We start from the raw sequence: 15,905 nt of genomic DNA on the forward strand, positions 1-15,905 counted from the left end.
CATTTTATTCTTGGACCAGTACCACTTCTGCAATGGTTTGCCCACAACTCCCTGCTGGATCACCAAGCCCAAAAACAGCCAAATGTCATCCTTGGTCACAGGTTCCTACTTTCTGCTTCTTGCAAACCTCAGGTTTGTTGTCCAGCGTACCTGCAAAAAAAAATTAAAAAGGTATTTTAGGATATGTTCTTTTATAGTGTGAAGGTTGCAAGTAATATGTTAGCAAACACAGAGCAGCATATATGTTTGCATAAAAAAAAATAGCAAAAAATTTCAAAAAGTTAGCAACCACAGAGCAGCACACATGTTGGCATAAAAAAAATTAAAAAGTTAGCAAACACAAAGCAGCACACGTTTGAATAAAAAAAAAAAATTAGCAAAAAATTTTAAAAAGTTAGCAAACACAGAGCAGCATACATGTTGGCATAAAAAAATTCAAAAAGTTAGCAAACACAGAGCAGACGTTGAAAAAAAAAAAAAAAATAGCAAAAAATTTCTAAAAGTTAGCACTGAGCAGCAGACGTTAGCATAATTTTTTAAAAAAGTTAGCAAACACAAAGCCGCATACATGTTTGCAAAAAAAAAAAAATAGCAAAAAATTTCAAAAAGTTAGCAAACACAAGAGCCGTTTGAACCTGTTCGGTCAAAAACAACTTCAGGTATGCCAGGGGGTCGTCGCATTCAGCCTCAATTTTCATCCCAGGTGCACCGGTAAATGGAAATCTTGGCGGTGCTGCCTGGTCCGCATCAATGTCAATAGGACACCATGTGCGCACAGCACTGACCTCAGGTTCAGAATCGTCGCTCAGTTCACTTTCGCTGTCTGATGAAAAATCCTGGTGAATCACTATCATTCGATTCCACAATGGACTCCAAATCCCTATCGCTGCTTTCAAATTTCACCAAAACAGCGCTTGTGGCGGCGAGATGCTGTTTGGATACTATGTGCTCTCCAGCAATCAGTCAGGAACAATCAAGGTCAAAGACAAAGTGAGGAAATGATACATTCAGGAAGTGATTTATAAGTCATCAAAAGGTCAGATCAAGGTCAGGGCTAATAGTGGGCAAAATGTAAATCAGGGCACTGGGCAATGTTGCTTGGTGCACTAAAATGTGTTTTTATACTTTTATTGTGTTTTTATGTGTTTTTACTGTAAATAAAATTTAAAAGCAGATTACATAGCAACCTGCTTTTAAATTTCCCGCCCCCAGAATCCATCACTCCATGTCACATCTTGCCGGGGGATGCGATGGGGATGTCCCCGCCCTGCTCACTCCCTTGGATCCACCAACGAAGCTGCTTGCATCACCCGGAGACTGCGAGCGTAACATCCTCCGGGTGATGCGAGCAGCTATAGTAAATTCCGGAAATCCCTGCTGGCATCACCCCCAGAATTTACTATTGCTGATCGCATCCGCAGTTAGATGTGATGCACCATGCAGAAATCCTGCATGGTGCATCGCATCTAACTATGGATGCGAGCAGCGGCGTGGCCAGGACTTGGGCGGCATTTAAAAGCAGATTACTCAGTAATTTGCCTGACGGACAGGCATCACAGCGGCATCGTCCGATCACCGCTGGAGCGCGGGGCAGCGGTAAGAGGGGCTCCCAAAGTTACCGCTTTTTGCATGTTTTTTCCACACCCAGTCACACTTGGGATTACCGCTAGGGGGGTTAAATTGACCTTTCAGGTTAGCCAGTGCTACTATTCAAAGGTGGTACCATGAACTAATTGAAAAGATTTACCAAAGTACTGCATATGCAAGATGGTATACTTTTTGGTTATCAAGAAAGCTATTTGTGCTTTGCAATGACAAGCAATTACAAAGCACTGGCCATGTCCCTTCTACAATAGGATAAACTTATCAGCCTGTTCACAATATTGTATTTAAACTCACCTCTCCTTGTTCTGTGGCTAACATCTGCACACGTCTTCTTTCCGGTTCAGGATCTTCGACTATCTTGATTGGCATGTAAAGATGTATCTCCCACACATGTACACTGCACCTAACTCTGGCCAGCTATACCAGGATCCAAAAGATTGTGAACTGGAAAGTATTCTTTTTTATGCACGAGGAACATTACCTGTGAGACGGTCTAGGTATCAATGAAAAATAACTAGTATTTGTAAAATAAAATATCAAAATGTAAATATAATTGCATTGGTAATTACTCTAAAACCCCAATACAAACTACAGCAGTTACTGTGTACATTTTATTGTGTCCCTTTTTTCTTGTGGCTGCCATGGTTCCACTTCCTGGTTCCTAGTGTCAACAACTTTCAAGTCAAGTCTACTACCTGTCTATCCATTACCAATATACATTCTTCTGGTTTGTGAATGGATATAAGATTTGAAAAATATTACCTGTCAGTACAAGATAATAATCTTCTTTTACTGTCCTACCTGGAGCTTTGTTATTTGACCTAATATGTAAAAAAACACTGACATATTTTTAGTACAATTTAATTTCAGGACAACTTCAATATTCATTAATTTTTTTAATGAGCTGCTAGAAAGTCAATAGAAAGTCTGTCTTGTTTACTGTGTATTGTCTTTATCAATGTACTAACATGATTCGCCAGTCAGAATTACAAGAAATGATCAGTCGCCATTTAATTGATTTGCATCCTTTACCTATGTCATAAAACAGGTTTATTGGCTTTACTGTAACATGTAAGGTCTGAGACAAGAAGGAAGTAACACTGAAAGAACTTTAGTGCTAAGGAGATAGGCTTTCTACGTATAATGGGAAACCACAGAGGGTTGCGGCTAATGACGAGCAGTTTGCCTATTGGAGGCCTATAAATAGGTTCTGAGATCATCTTGCTGTATGAGAGTGTAATGCACACACAGGGAAACTGTACTTCACTGACAAACAACAGCAGAGCACCTTAACATACAGCAAGCATTTATGGAAACGCAAAGGTAAACTGAACTGAAATAAAGTAAATGATTTTGTAGATAGTTTCTCTTTCTTTATTTCTTTACTTTCCTTTGTTTACCTTTCTTTTTCCTTTTATTTTCCCAAAGCAACACATAATGTGTTGATCTTGTAAAGTCAAGCAAAGTTTGGAAAATTAATGGAGAGGGCATGGAAGATGATGAACAGGAGACACCCCGCAGCATCTTCCACATTAGGAATTCAGTGATGTTGGGGTACAGATGCACATATGGTAAATTTTTATTTAGGATGATTACAAGTATTTGTCTAGGACAGTGGCATGTTTGTTTAAAAGATGTAACTACTTGCTTGCCCTTACCTGAATAGGCTAGAGCTACACAAGAAATTTGTAGTAGTTCAGTTCTGCTTCTAAAATTGTTAACTTTAATTCTTAGGTTTAGTCCCTATGGAACATAGGTATATACATACCATGCAATAGCAATTACATATTGCACAGCATTGTGCGATCATGCATGGTAGCCAACAAAGAACAGAATTTGACATTGTTCTTGCTGAAGGAACCTACTAATACATTTAAAATAAAAAGAAGATACTTTGTGTTTGCATGTCCTAGTATAAATTTATTTTTTGTGTATGATATATTAAACATTTGTTGAGTTTAATAATTTCTGTATTTACTGTATGTATGTCCAGTAAGCAGGTTGTGAACTGACCATGACCAGGATAATGACATATTTTTTTAATGTTGTATTTATCACAATAGCAGTTTAGCACAGATTATTGTAGAAGAAATGAATTGCAATTACACCAGGCTGCCATCTATGTGATACACATTTTAGAAAAAAAACAATGATTTTAATTGATAGTTTGTTTTGCAAAAGTGGGAGCCTCTTTTTTATGCTGAAAATAAAGTTGGCTATCCAGTACCGTTTAAACATTTGCATAGGTGTACAGGTGGCGCTGGGCACAGTGAGTCAGACATAGGACGTGCTTCAGATAACGTTTATGAAAAACAGTGGCTTGTAGGTATTTAATCCTGAGCCAAGGAAAATTTTAAAAGCTTTTGGACCTTTTAATCAAACCTTGGATTCAGCTGCAGATAACAGTATCCTAGTAAAAGAACTGGCACACTGCATAACTGCAACTCCTATAAGAGAACACTTTATGACAACCCTTCATTTTAGATTGCACTTCTCAGAAATGACGTTTTGTAACAATCCCACAAAGTTCAGCTATTATGAATTGCCTAATATGAATTGTGGTACAGTTCATGTCACACATTTATACATGTAAAATCATAAAACATTATAGGCTTGTGGAGGGGAGTCCACATTCATTTCCACTTGTCAATACCCAGCAAACCTCCAGGTGACCATAAATGTACCTTATATCTTGCAGTATTTTGCACACCACTAGCAAGGTGAATGCTACTTAACTTTAAAGCCTTGTGTTTTCCAGGGCACAACACCATGTCTGCTTTCCTCCAGATAATAATCTCCTAAACTACACCCAGCTAGCACACTCAACAGAAACCTAGTCCAATACCAGGCTCCATCCATGTGAGTTGGTAACCAGGAAAAATCACCAATTAAAAGTAAACCTTTACCAGTCATGTACAGTTGTGGATGAGACCCGTCCTTTATGACAATATGTCTGTGTACTTTGTAGGACTGACATAGACAGTCTATGTAAGCAGAACAAACAATATTAGTGCATCCTCAATCAATCTAATAATCCATACCTCTATGGGATGTGGCTATAACAGAGAGGTTGCAGATCCAATTAAAGAAAATGTGAAAATATTATTGCTGACAATTATGTACACCTAGCTTTATTGCACTTGTTTTACTGTTCAGACATTGTTAAATTGTGTTGTAGCCAAAGGGACATCCTAATGGTTTTAGCAGTAGCCTAAATGAATGCACACTACATTTCCTCTACAGCCAGCCTATTATAGATAGCTTTTTTAATAAGTGATGTTTGCTGATATTTATTTACTTAACACCTGTTAATGTCAGTTCTGTAAATAATACATTTAGGAAATATGTGGTCTTTCTTTATGGAATTCAGAAAGAACGTAATGTCATATTAAAAGATAATAGATTTATAATAATTATCCTTATTTTCTTATAGTAAAAATATGGAGGAACCAGACATAAACAGCCCTAAATTGGAAAGTAAAGAAAGAGGGAAATTTGCTTCTTTAAACAAGCAGGAGGCAAAACTGATACTGGAAACTTATATAAAAAGAAGCCTTAGCAATCATGAAACAAAGCGGACAACAGAAAGGAGAGAAAAGAGACAAGTCCGAATAAAGCGATCAGTCAGTGACCTCACTAGGTTTAGACGCAGAGCAAAGGAGAATAAAATACCTGTAGTTACTAAAGCAGAGTTACTGGAGACAAAGAAAACAGAAGTGGATAATGTGAGCAAGCCATCAGAATCTGAAAACCCAATCCAGCAGAACCACCAGTCTGCCAACACGGCCAGTGTTAAGCCTGCCAAAAAGTCATGGTTTAGGAACTTACTGGACCAACTTTTCAAAAAGGAAGAAAGTCCTTCTGAACAAACATTTCATGTTGCGAGTTCTGTGACCCCTGAGACAGATGGACAACTAACACAGACTTCAAAAAAAGCCAGCATAAAAAAAAACAGCTTGCGAAGGACACTTTCTTTAAAGAAGAATGTTTCGGAAGAAGAAACAAAGCCAAAACGACCCACTTACCTACCACTGAAACGCATCAATAAACTATCATCTACGAAACAAAGTGAGTTTTTTTTTAGCTTCTCCTATTCTTAAATGGTTATTTATTGATCTTACCATTTATATAATAATCACAAGCCATTGCTATTCAATAAAGTTGCATGGACTAAACAAAAGTAATAAAATTGTCCATTTGCCATGTATTTATTGGCAATTAATGCAACAGATTTAAGCATCTTTATATAAACAAGTCAATAGTTTGAGTGATAACAAGTGTTAAATGGCACTCAGAAATTTTCCATCAGTTTAGGCAGTAGAACACAATTTGGGTGTATAATTATTTGAGTCACTGGGCCTTATTTATTGAAGCTCTCCAAGGCCAGACAAGATACACTTTCAAGCTATTTCAATTACTTTTTCTTGCCAAAAGTACAGCTCTTACGTTTTTTTTTGTTTTACCTAGCCAAAAATCTGTCTGTACATCCCCAGTTCTCATCACAGATGACTGAACTCCAGGTAGGCATTTATCATCACATCTGCATCATGCAGAAGTGAAAAAGTGTCAGAGATCACTAATGGTTATTCACTCATTAGATTTGCTACACTTTTGCTGTCCTCAGCAAGAGGGACAGCTTAGCCTACGTTGATACCCACTTTATTGGGGCCCTATTGTTGTCTTCCAACTTGAAATAGTGTATACAGTAATGGATGTGGATCCTTTGAAAATGTTAACACACAACAATCATTTTAAAGAGAAAGTTTTATGATTTATAGTTGTGGTTTCAGACTTTTTTAATGTATATACTTACTTTATGTTACAATATGTCCTGTGCAGGAGAAAAGCATGAAGATTGCTATTACCATCAAATGTCTACAGAGATTGAACTGCTTGTGAATGATACTAATTGTACAAGAAAGCAAAGTCTGGGTGAAGAGTCAAATGATGGAGAAACTAGGGAAATTGGTAAGTTCACACTGATATCAGTAATACATGAAAATATCATTCATAAATGTCTATTTGTTGCACTGCTAATGTGTTGTTGCCTATTAGGAATAAATTCTAGAGCATGGGCCTCTGTATGTTAGTGTTTGCTAGTAGCCGCACAATACAAGATCAATGTGTCATGCATTTTCTTTGTAATATCTCTAATTAGTTTTATTATCTGCTTTTCTGATCTTCTATAATTGCCATTGTTGATTTGACACAAACTCTAAGTATTTAAGGTTTTGGTACTATGTTAATAATTTACCCTCTTTTTTTTAGATGATGTGATAAAGCAGATTGTGTCCATACTTCAGAGACAAGGAGATGCCTATGACAGAAAGGTATACTATAAACAATCATAATAACAATTCTCTTGTTCAAATTTTTAATGTAAGGTTAATTTTCATTTTAGCCAAGTTGTCATGCATACATGTGCTAGAATTAAATATACACATATACATTAGAATACATTACAATGTATATATACATTATTATTAAACTATATTTACACAGTGCTATACAATAAATAGGAGTTGTACATGGCAAGTATGCATTCTTGACAGATACAAAAAATCACACAGGAGGTGTAATAAAAAATTTCCACTACAGATATAAAGACTAACCTACGTTTAAATCTTATTACTTTTTACAGTTTTACATTTACTTTTTCTACTATTACATAGATAAAAGAAGACCCAACCTTCAGTAGCTTCTTTAGAAATATCTCTTATAATTCCTTCAAGCAACTTGCTGATGTCTATATTGATAAAGAGATGAAAATGAGAGGCTCAGAAGACACCCCTGAGGACATGAAGTTTGCATTCTCTATCCACTTTACAAAACAAGTTGCTGGAATTGCTACTCACCCTGTAAACAGAATCATGGGCTTTGGAAACCAATATTTGCAAGACACGTTCACATGGTTATCACACAGTACAGACAACTTGGTAAGTGCTTATCTGATCTAGCTCTGGTTCTTGTGCTTATGATGTACCTTCAGACCATCCGCTAAGGAAATAGCAAACATATTTGCCTTGCAGAATACTCAAGGGCCTGACTGCACTTTATGCCTACAGACCAGCCACCCTCTAGTGTGCATGGACACTTGTTTAAACCTGACCATAGCGATGAAGTCAGCAATCCGACCATTTTATATTTGTCTCTGGGACATTCTCTCCTCTTAAAACTTACAGTAACAACAAAGGACAAGAGAGGAGAGCCAATGTCCAGATAATTCATGGGCAGCAGAGAAAACAATAGAAATTGGGCATTAAACTGCAACTTGGCCTGTGTGGTCTCCATGCCAGAATGAGCGTAGAAAGGTCCCCAATCAATACACAGAAGTTCGCCTGGACACCTTAAAACTAACCAGAAAAAAATTCTATTAAAATTAATTTCAAGTATTCAAGGTGGTGCAGAAACTTATGCAAAGCTCTCCCTTTAACTCTTAGTTAATAAAACAAAGAAATTCCAATCTACATGGTGTCCTGTAGCTTTGGGGTAACAATAGATCTTGACCTTAACTCCTTTTTTAACCTAGTTTCCCTATCTATTTTCCTTTTTTACCTTCACTAAAATATCTACCCCCTCCTTTTTGCTGGCATCCCAAAGCCATACACCAAGTTCCTGAGTTTTTGTTTTTGTTTTGTTGCTTCTTATACTGTTACTCTTGTACTGTTACATTTATATAATCAACATTTCCAATAACAGGGGTCTTCTCTGTTGAAACTCCAAAAACATTATAATAAAAATAAACTATGAATACAATTACAAATACAAATGGAAGGCATACTAGTGTATCTAGGCACCTCTAGTGAAGGCCCTAATTGTAAATTATCTATCCATGAAACCTATAAAGCAATGTACAATCAGAAAGCAGAACTCTGGAGCCAACCATTTCCAGGACGTCAATTAAAAAAAAAACTTCACCTACGACTATAACGAAGGTAGTTAGATTGGAACATAAATGAGGACTATGTTTATTATTAATACATTCCAGGCTAATTTTTAGTTTCGCTCATCATGGTGCTAAATCATGGAGCAATGTGTAACATTACCACCTGACTTCCATGCTCTACATCTTACACAATCCTGTCTTACACAATCTCCAAAGTTTACATTTATAACCTGATGTTCAGTTCTTTTCAAAATTTGAATAGCTGCATATGATTCTATTCATTAAAAGGAGTGAGTGATGTCACCTAGTGTTGTTTTCGAAGTGCTAAAAATAGGATGCTTGTGAATGACTCATTTACACATACCAAGAAAGCAATTCTGACTTTGATGACCTGAGCCATGTGAAGTATAGCATATGGTATGTGGTCAGCATAAGGATGGCAAGTATTTGGTTATTTAGCTTAGAAGGCATCAGGAAATAGGGCACCTGCAGTTACGACATTGGTGTCAGCTCATCACCTTAATATTGTGCCAGGACAGATCTCTGCTATATGACTCTGTAAGATATTTTAATTACATATAAATACTAGTTAACTCATATGCCATATGACATATCAAATGAAACATAATTCAGCTGCTCACAGTCACAGTTAGTTTAATAAGAAGCAATGAGGCACAAATTCATTACACATCACAAAATGCCTGAAGCAATAAGTGTGATAATATTATTACTGTGAAATGCATTGTCATATAATTTTGTTTCTCAAACAAGGAAATGGAAAATAACATTGTACGTAAAAACTGATTTCCTGATTTATACAGATAACAAAACACATAATACAATACAATTATTCTGGGTTTATATTAGAACATACTTTATATTTGACTGCAGGTTGACATTCAAAAATCCGGCAACCTCCAGAGTTTTCAAAAAATTCTGGGTTTTTGAAGGTTATGTATGTATATAATAAAATAAAATAATACTAAGGAAAAGCAAATACATTTTTTAATGTTCACCAACTAAATAAAACAGTTTTACAGAATTTTCGTTCAACTAAACTAAACTAAACAAAATAGTGCCCCAGAATTTTAATCATTACTGTACCCTCGAAAAGAAGCTAAATAGCACATAGGCTGTCAGGATGATCATTTTCATGACTGACAGTAACAGCATCCTCAGCAACGGGAACAGCTTCAGTTTGTGGAGGAAAAGCAAAACATAAACAGCGCCTCCAGAAAACAGTGTAAATTTGAAAATGCTCTCCAAAATCCATGCCGGAAAACTGAAGGATCCGGATTATTGAAGGCCGGATTTTTGAATGTCAACCTGTACTTGATATTATCCTCACTAACACTTACATGAGTGGTTGCTGCTGGAAAATGTATACATATTGAAGCTAATATACCAAAAGACTTGAGGATCTTTGCACATTAAATTGTGTGAATATTTACTTATAATATGCAGTCACAAAAAAAAAAAAAACAAATTCGTGTTTATTTGAAATTGATTCTGAATGTCATTAGGTCTTCGTAGAGAACAGAAATTTGCTTTTCACATAGCTGGATAATTATAAGTGAATATTTTTTTATTCTTTGGTAAATCGGCCCAATTGTTTTAAAGCTACAAAGACAATTGGGGATAAAGTATTTTACAGTATTGCTGTAGTATTATGTTTATAATAATGTACCATGTAAATAATTTGTGTTTTCTTATTTCAGAATTCTGCTTATTTAGAGGGATTAATCAGTCCTGACTGAGGAAAGCACACTGAACAGGCCATAATATTGGCACATGGAAGCCAAGATCAGTCAATAAAACTGTGAAGCACCTTGAGACAAGATGACTATATTCTAATTTACTTTATTACCATACATTACTGCTGGTTCGGTAATTTGTTTTTTTAGTCTATATTAGTTTTTATATGTTTACATAAATTTAATATTTCATAAAACAAGACTCTGGAAAAGTCCATACTTGTTCCTTCTTGGATGGTATAGGACCATGTTAGTGAAGGAGAATGACACCCAGCAGGAAACTCCTGCCCGGGAACATTAGGTGTGGCCTGAATGTTTACATAATTGTTTAAATGTACCTTTTGTGACTAGTTTATTGTAAATAATTTGCTTATATAGTGTTTACAGTTTGATTATAATTGATATATAATAAATTAAATAAATAGTGTATAAATTTAAAACTAAAAAAATACTGACAAATGAAAAGAAACAAAATAAAAAGATTATATAAAACAATGTTTCTGTTGTGATTTTAATGAAAGTAGAAATAAGGCATCTTAAACCTTTTACATTATTTGACAAACTGCGATACACTGGGAGATCAGATTCTTTTAAATTCCACTATTTTTAACCTGTACATTGCAAGTCTTCCAAAAGATTGCAGCTCTATTTCAAACATCAAACCTGGTAAAAGTGTACATGTGATGAGATAAACACTCAGGTGGCTTAAGCCAAAAGGGTAAAATTGAATGTCAATAACATTTAAATTGGACCTCTAGTCTCCTGGTCACTTGTCACCCTCTGCTCCTTTCACCTATTCGAATAGTGCCAATTCTAACTCTTTCATAGTTTTTTTTCCAATAGTCAACCTTCATAGAAATTGTTTCTTTTGTTGATCAGATTGGCTGTTCTCTAAATCTCAAGTCTCCACATGCTCCGTTGGTGAAGATGAACAAGTGGTGCATGTCACATCCCGTACTCTGAGTTTAGTGGTCAGGGCAAATGTGAGTGTCACTGCAGCAGCAGCAACAGCTTGAATGAGACAACAGGCTTTAAATTAAATTTATTTTCTAAATTAATTTAGGTTGAAAGCATTTTGTTAGTGTGCATCAGTTTTTTTCATAAATCAAGTATAAATTATGGCACACAGCTACCTACTTCTTTGTGCCATAAAACATTGCAGAGTCCAGGATTTTGTCAATGCTGCATCCCTAGCAACCACCATCTTTGCTGCCCAGACTTCCATGTCCACCCAAATTCTCCTAGGCCAGTGGCATGTGTCATGCAGTGTAAACAAAAAACTAAGCTACCAGAAGCAGGGGAAGTTTTATTTGGCATCTCTTTTAAGAGACTTTGTATGCCACATGTGGCTAAAAACCTCTATCCCTTGGTAAATGTTTTACTACTGCTTTAAATTACATTTTAAGGCTATTTTGTCCAGGTAATCTTTTTATTTAGGGCCTTTTTTAAATGTTAGGATATTAGTCAGGTTTAAGATTAAGAATTATGTTAAACATTTATTTTAAAAGTAATGTTATTTGTAAGGTTATGGACTTGATTTATTAAAGCCTTTCAAGACTGGAGAAGATACACTTTAAACAGTGAACTTGGGTGATCTGGCAAACCTGGAACAGATTTCCTAAAAGTCATTTGTTAGCAGATGTTTTCCATTCTTTACCAAATCCATTACAAGTTTGCTAGATCACCTAGGTTCACGGATGAAAGATTATTCTCTCTGTTAAAGTTTGGGTGAATGTTAAGTTGTAAGGTCAGGCTAACCGATAAAGATAGAGATATATCAAAGTATTTGCCTATATTGTTCATATTACTTAATAAATATCTTCTTCCCCAGTTCTGATATATTGAGAGTTGAAGCTGTGAGTCATGTTCTTTCTGTATCATATGACAATTTACTACTTTGATCATCATAACAAATTATTGTCTAATTAAAGTAAACCTGTTCTGAGACGATAATGGAGGCAGCAATTGTGAATTCAATTCTGAATTGTTCATTTTAGTTTCTAGACCATACCTTTACTTTAAGGCACTTTTTTAGGTCACCACCCTGGACAAAGTAAAACTGCATATCAGCTTAATCGTTCATGGTCAGTGATTCAGAAAGAACAGTAGGCAGCTTTCATGTTTCTAAATTCAGGATCCATTTAAACTGTAAAAGAAAAGCATTGCTTCATATTCCATAATAATGCTAACCTCAAATAAATGGTGTGTGTGGTTGTTTTGTCATTATTATTTGTCATATATAAAATGTTTTTAATATTAATTTAGGTTTTTTTCTTGTTTTCAGAAACAAACATTAACCCAATAGCTGCAGCATAGTCACATTGCTAATGAGCTATAGCCCTGAAGGAGGGTACCATCGGTGGTTCAAATCTGCTCAATTTTTTTTGTATATTTTTTGACTTTTGCTGGTCACTTTACAGCTTTACACTTTAAACCTAATTAAATACTATTTATTATTCAGTTTCAATTTTTTTCTTTACAAAAGATTACCAAAGGATTACAAGCCTACCCAGCAAAACAAGGTAGCAACTTTTAAAGCTACATCTACATTTCAAACTTCTGTAGCTGGAAATTATCTAGGATGAACACGTACACGCATAAATGGGATACACCCTGCTGCATTCTCCCCATGGGAAATAAGAGCGGTTGTCACCGGTCGGTTGCTTCCTTTAAAATGATGATTTTACAGGTATTCTCACCAATAGCCCAGTTGAACTTAGTTTAGCATGTTAACCCTATATATTTTGAGTAAACTCTTCTCAACAATTGACTTCCTCCTAAACCCCACACCTGCTCCTCCCACAACATCCTTCTCTGCCCAAGACATTGCCACCTACTTTAGAGAGAAAATTGACAAAGTCAGACATGTCTCTGCTCACCTAGCCACTCCAAACATACCCACCCCTTCCACATGTAAATCATCACTGGCCTTCCTCAGCCCTCATCTCTCATCATCTCCATCTACTACCTGTCTGCTTGACCCAATTCCCTCTGATCTACTACCGAACTATTCAACCTCCCCCTTTCTATTGGTAAATACTCCTCCCCTTTCAAACATGCCATAATTCTCCCTATTCTGAAAAAACCCTCACTGGACCCCTCCATAGCCTCTATCTACCATCCTATTTCCCTTCTCCCATATGTCTCCAAACTTCTTGAATGCTTTATGTACAAAAGATTCACCGATTACCTGAGCACCAACTCTCTCCTTGACCCCCTCCAGTCTGGTTTTATAGCTGCCCATTCCACTGAAACAGCCCTTACTAAAGTGGCCAAAGACCTCTCATGCTGCCTGTCGGCCATATCATCATGGATGTCTGACCGATTCCTGAAACTCAACCTGGATAAAACAGAACTCATCATCATCCCCAGGTCCTGTCACTTTCATCTATGCATCATCTCCAAAATCTGTCCCCAAACTCTTGTACATGCTCTTATCATCTCTCGTCTGGACTACTGTAACATCCTTCTCGCTGGTATTCCACTAACTATTTCTCAGCCAATCACAGAGCAGTAGAGGTATGAATGGAGATAGTATCTCCATTCAACCTCTATTGCCCTCGTATTGCTTGCGGTTACAGCTAATTGAAGGCACCTGCTTTCAATTAGCTGTGACCGCAAGGTTCCCACGGTCCAGGAATCCCACAATGACATTATGATTCAAAATGTCATTGTCGGATAACCTGTAAAAAATAAAAAAGAACAAGTTTAAAATAAAAAACACATACGAAATAAATAATTTAAGAAAAAAACATTTTTTTTTCCTCCCGAATTTTTGCTGTCGAATCCCGTGTTTTTCGGGTCGGGTCTACCCGAATTCGAACAGCCATATTCGGGTCGAATATAGGGACAACCCGAATTTGAACATCAACACTAGTCACTACATATCTCTCCTATTGTGTGTTAATTCTCCCACCCACTAGATTGTAAGCTCTTCGGGGCAGGGTCCTCTCCCCCAGTGTCACTGTCTGTATTTGTTTGTCATTTGCAACCTCTATTTATTGTACAGCACTGTGTAATATGTTGGCACTATATAAATCCTGTTTATTAATAATAATAATAATAATAATAATAATAATAATAATATTAATAATACACTATTGCAGTTGCTAAAAAGCCATTCTTCTCTCATCTTTCTTTTTTTTCTCCATTATCTGTTCACAGTTCTATACAAGGCATGGCAACTTTTATTAGGATAAGGAAAACAGTTTTGGGTTCACCTGTTTTGATAGTCATAACATTTTTTTATATTGTACTATAATTGTTAGTGCTCTTCAATGCAACATCTACATCACCTTAACCTAAACTTATAAAGCTGACTGATGACACCAGGATCTTCTGTTCGTGTGACGTCAGCTGCTCCTTACTGGTGACTTCATATGAGTCAGCTGCAACCTCTCTAGCTCCTAATGATATATTGCTGGATCTGTGTTATCTTCACATGCACACAGACCACAAACTTCCTGAATATGTGTCCAGAAAAGACATGCTCCTATATCTGGAGCGGACAAAGGTTTGCATTTCAACAATGTGTTTACCATGTCATTTGTGTCATGTAATGAAAAGTCTTGAACATATTAGATCAAGTCCAGTTGAAATGCTTGCTTGCCCTCATCCAATAACAACTATATATGTCACAAGGACCGGCATATATGGGACAGTTTGCTGCTCTTAATTATTTACTTGCGTAAACTGGGGCATGCGGTATTAAGTTCCATAAGTAATTAATTTTTTTTTAGCAATGAAGGATAGCTTAAAAAAGAATCAGGATTTCTACGTGCTGCAATATCCAGATGAAAATTTTTATACCTTTTTATAAAAAAAAACTTTTGGTTTAGTTCTAAATGATAAATAAACACTATAAACTCCCCTTTAAAATGCACAATTAGACATGTAAATAATGCAGATACTAGCAATGTCCCTTCTAGAGTAATCTCTCATACCTGTCACATCACTCAAGGTCTTTGGCAGGTATTTAGTTGCCAGGACACCTGTCACCCCCAGCTTCCCATGCGCATTACAGGAATAATTGAACTCCTGTGCGCCCCACAGAAGTTATCTCATCCTGGCCAAGCCAATCAAGATGGCTGAAGATTGTCTACAGGAAGCTAGGAAAGAAGAAGATGGCAGTGCTATTACTTCCAAGGTTGGCAGTGACCATGTTTACAGTAAAGAGAAATCTAGCCACCCTCTCTGAAGGATTTCAGCAAATGTACCTATAGAATGTAGGGGTCTGCCTTTTTCTATCTGGTTGCTGAGGTGTAACTTTGTAAATAGCAAATAAAGTTGTTGAAGTTTTCCTGCCCCTGATAGTGGCCTGGAAAACCCCATCAGGATATAGAGAAATGCAGGAGGTACAGGGACAGAGATGAGAACATGTGCTCAGCCAGGATAGGTGCTTGCATTCCTTCCAGAACACACTGACTGCCTTGTCTGTGTGTAGTACATTATTATAATAATTCCCTCTGTATTATTGGGGTATATGTGAGATCTTATCAGAGATCACATTGGGATATCCCTACTGTCAGTGTATCAGCTATATACACAAATATATATGTGTGCTGCCCTTTTCAGGTATCTTTGCTGATCTGCACCCTCTGTCTAGTTACACCTAGCATAGGTTAGGCATCCGATGGCCCATAGGTAGCAGAGGTCCGGTT

General features: G+C 36.5%; 1 protein-coding gene across 2 annotated transcripts; it reads left to right on the forward strand.

Annotated features, from left to right (window-relative positions):
• The first annotated feature begins 2,820 nt into the window (after positions 1-2,820).
• On the forward strand, positions 2,821-10,740 carry LOC140340873 (uncharacterized). 2 transcript variants are annotated; one of them, XM_072426300.1, is made up of 7 exons: positions 2,828-2,928; positions 3,034-3,159; positions 5,039-5,673; positions 6,445-6,573; positions 6,874-6,935; positions 7,278-7,541; positions 10,210-10,740. In XM_072426300.1, the coding sequence occupies exons 2-7, from the start codon at positions 3,095-3,097 to the stop codon at positions 10,246-10,248; spliced, it is 1,194 nt and encodes a 397-aa protein (XP_072282401.1). In that variant the 5' UTR covers positions 2,828-2,928; positions 3,034-3,094; the 3' UTR covers positions 10,249-10,740. The 2 variants fall into 2 exon arrangements, with proteins under 2 accessions (XP_072282411.1, XP_072282401.1); XM_072426310.1 differs by lacking the exon at positions 3,034-3,159 and having other exon boundaries at positions 2,821-2,928.
• Positions 10,741-15,905: the final 5,165 nt, after the last annotated feature.

Source organism: Pyxicephalus adspersus, chromosome 1, assembly GCF_032062135.1.
Source record: "Pyxicephalus adspersus chromosome 1, UCB_Pads_2.0, whole genome shotgun sequence".
In the NCBI taxonomy this organism is placed as follows: Eukaryota; Metazoa; Chordata; class Amphibia; order Anura; family Pyxicephalidae; genus Pyxicephalus; species Pyxicephalus adspersus.

Bases quoted from the DNA above. Each gene is read 5' to 3' on its own strand.
- LOC140340873 (XM_072426300.1), top strand. From the start codon at position 3,095: ATGGAAGATGATGAACAGGAGACACCCCGCAGCATCTTCCACATTAGG. The intron at 5,674-6,444 runs GTGAGTTTTTTT...TGTCCTGTGCAG, and splicing joins ACTATCATCTACGAAACAAA to GAGAAAAGCATGAAGATTGC. The intron at 7,542-10,209 runs GTAAGTGCTTAT...TTCTTATTTCAG, and splicing joins CACACAGTACAGACAACTTG to AATTCTGCTTATTTAGAGGG.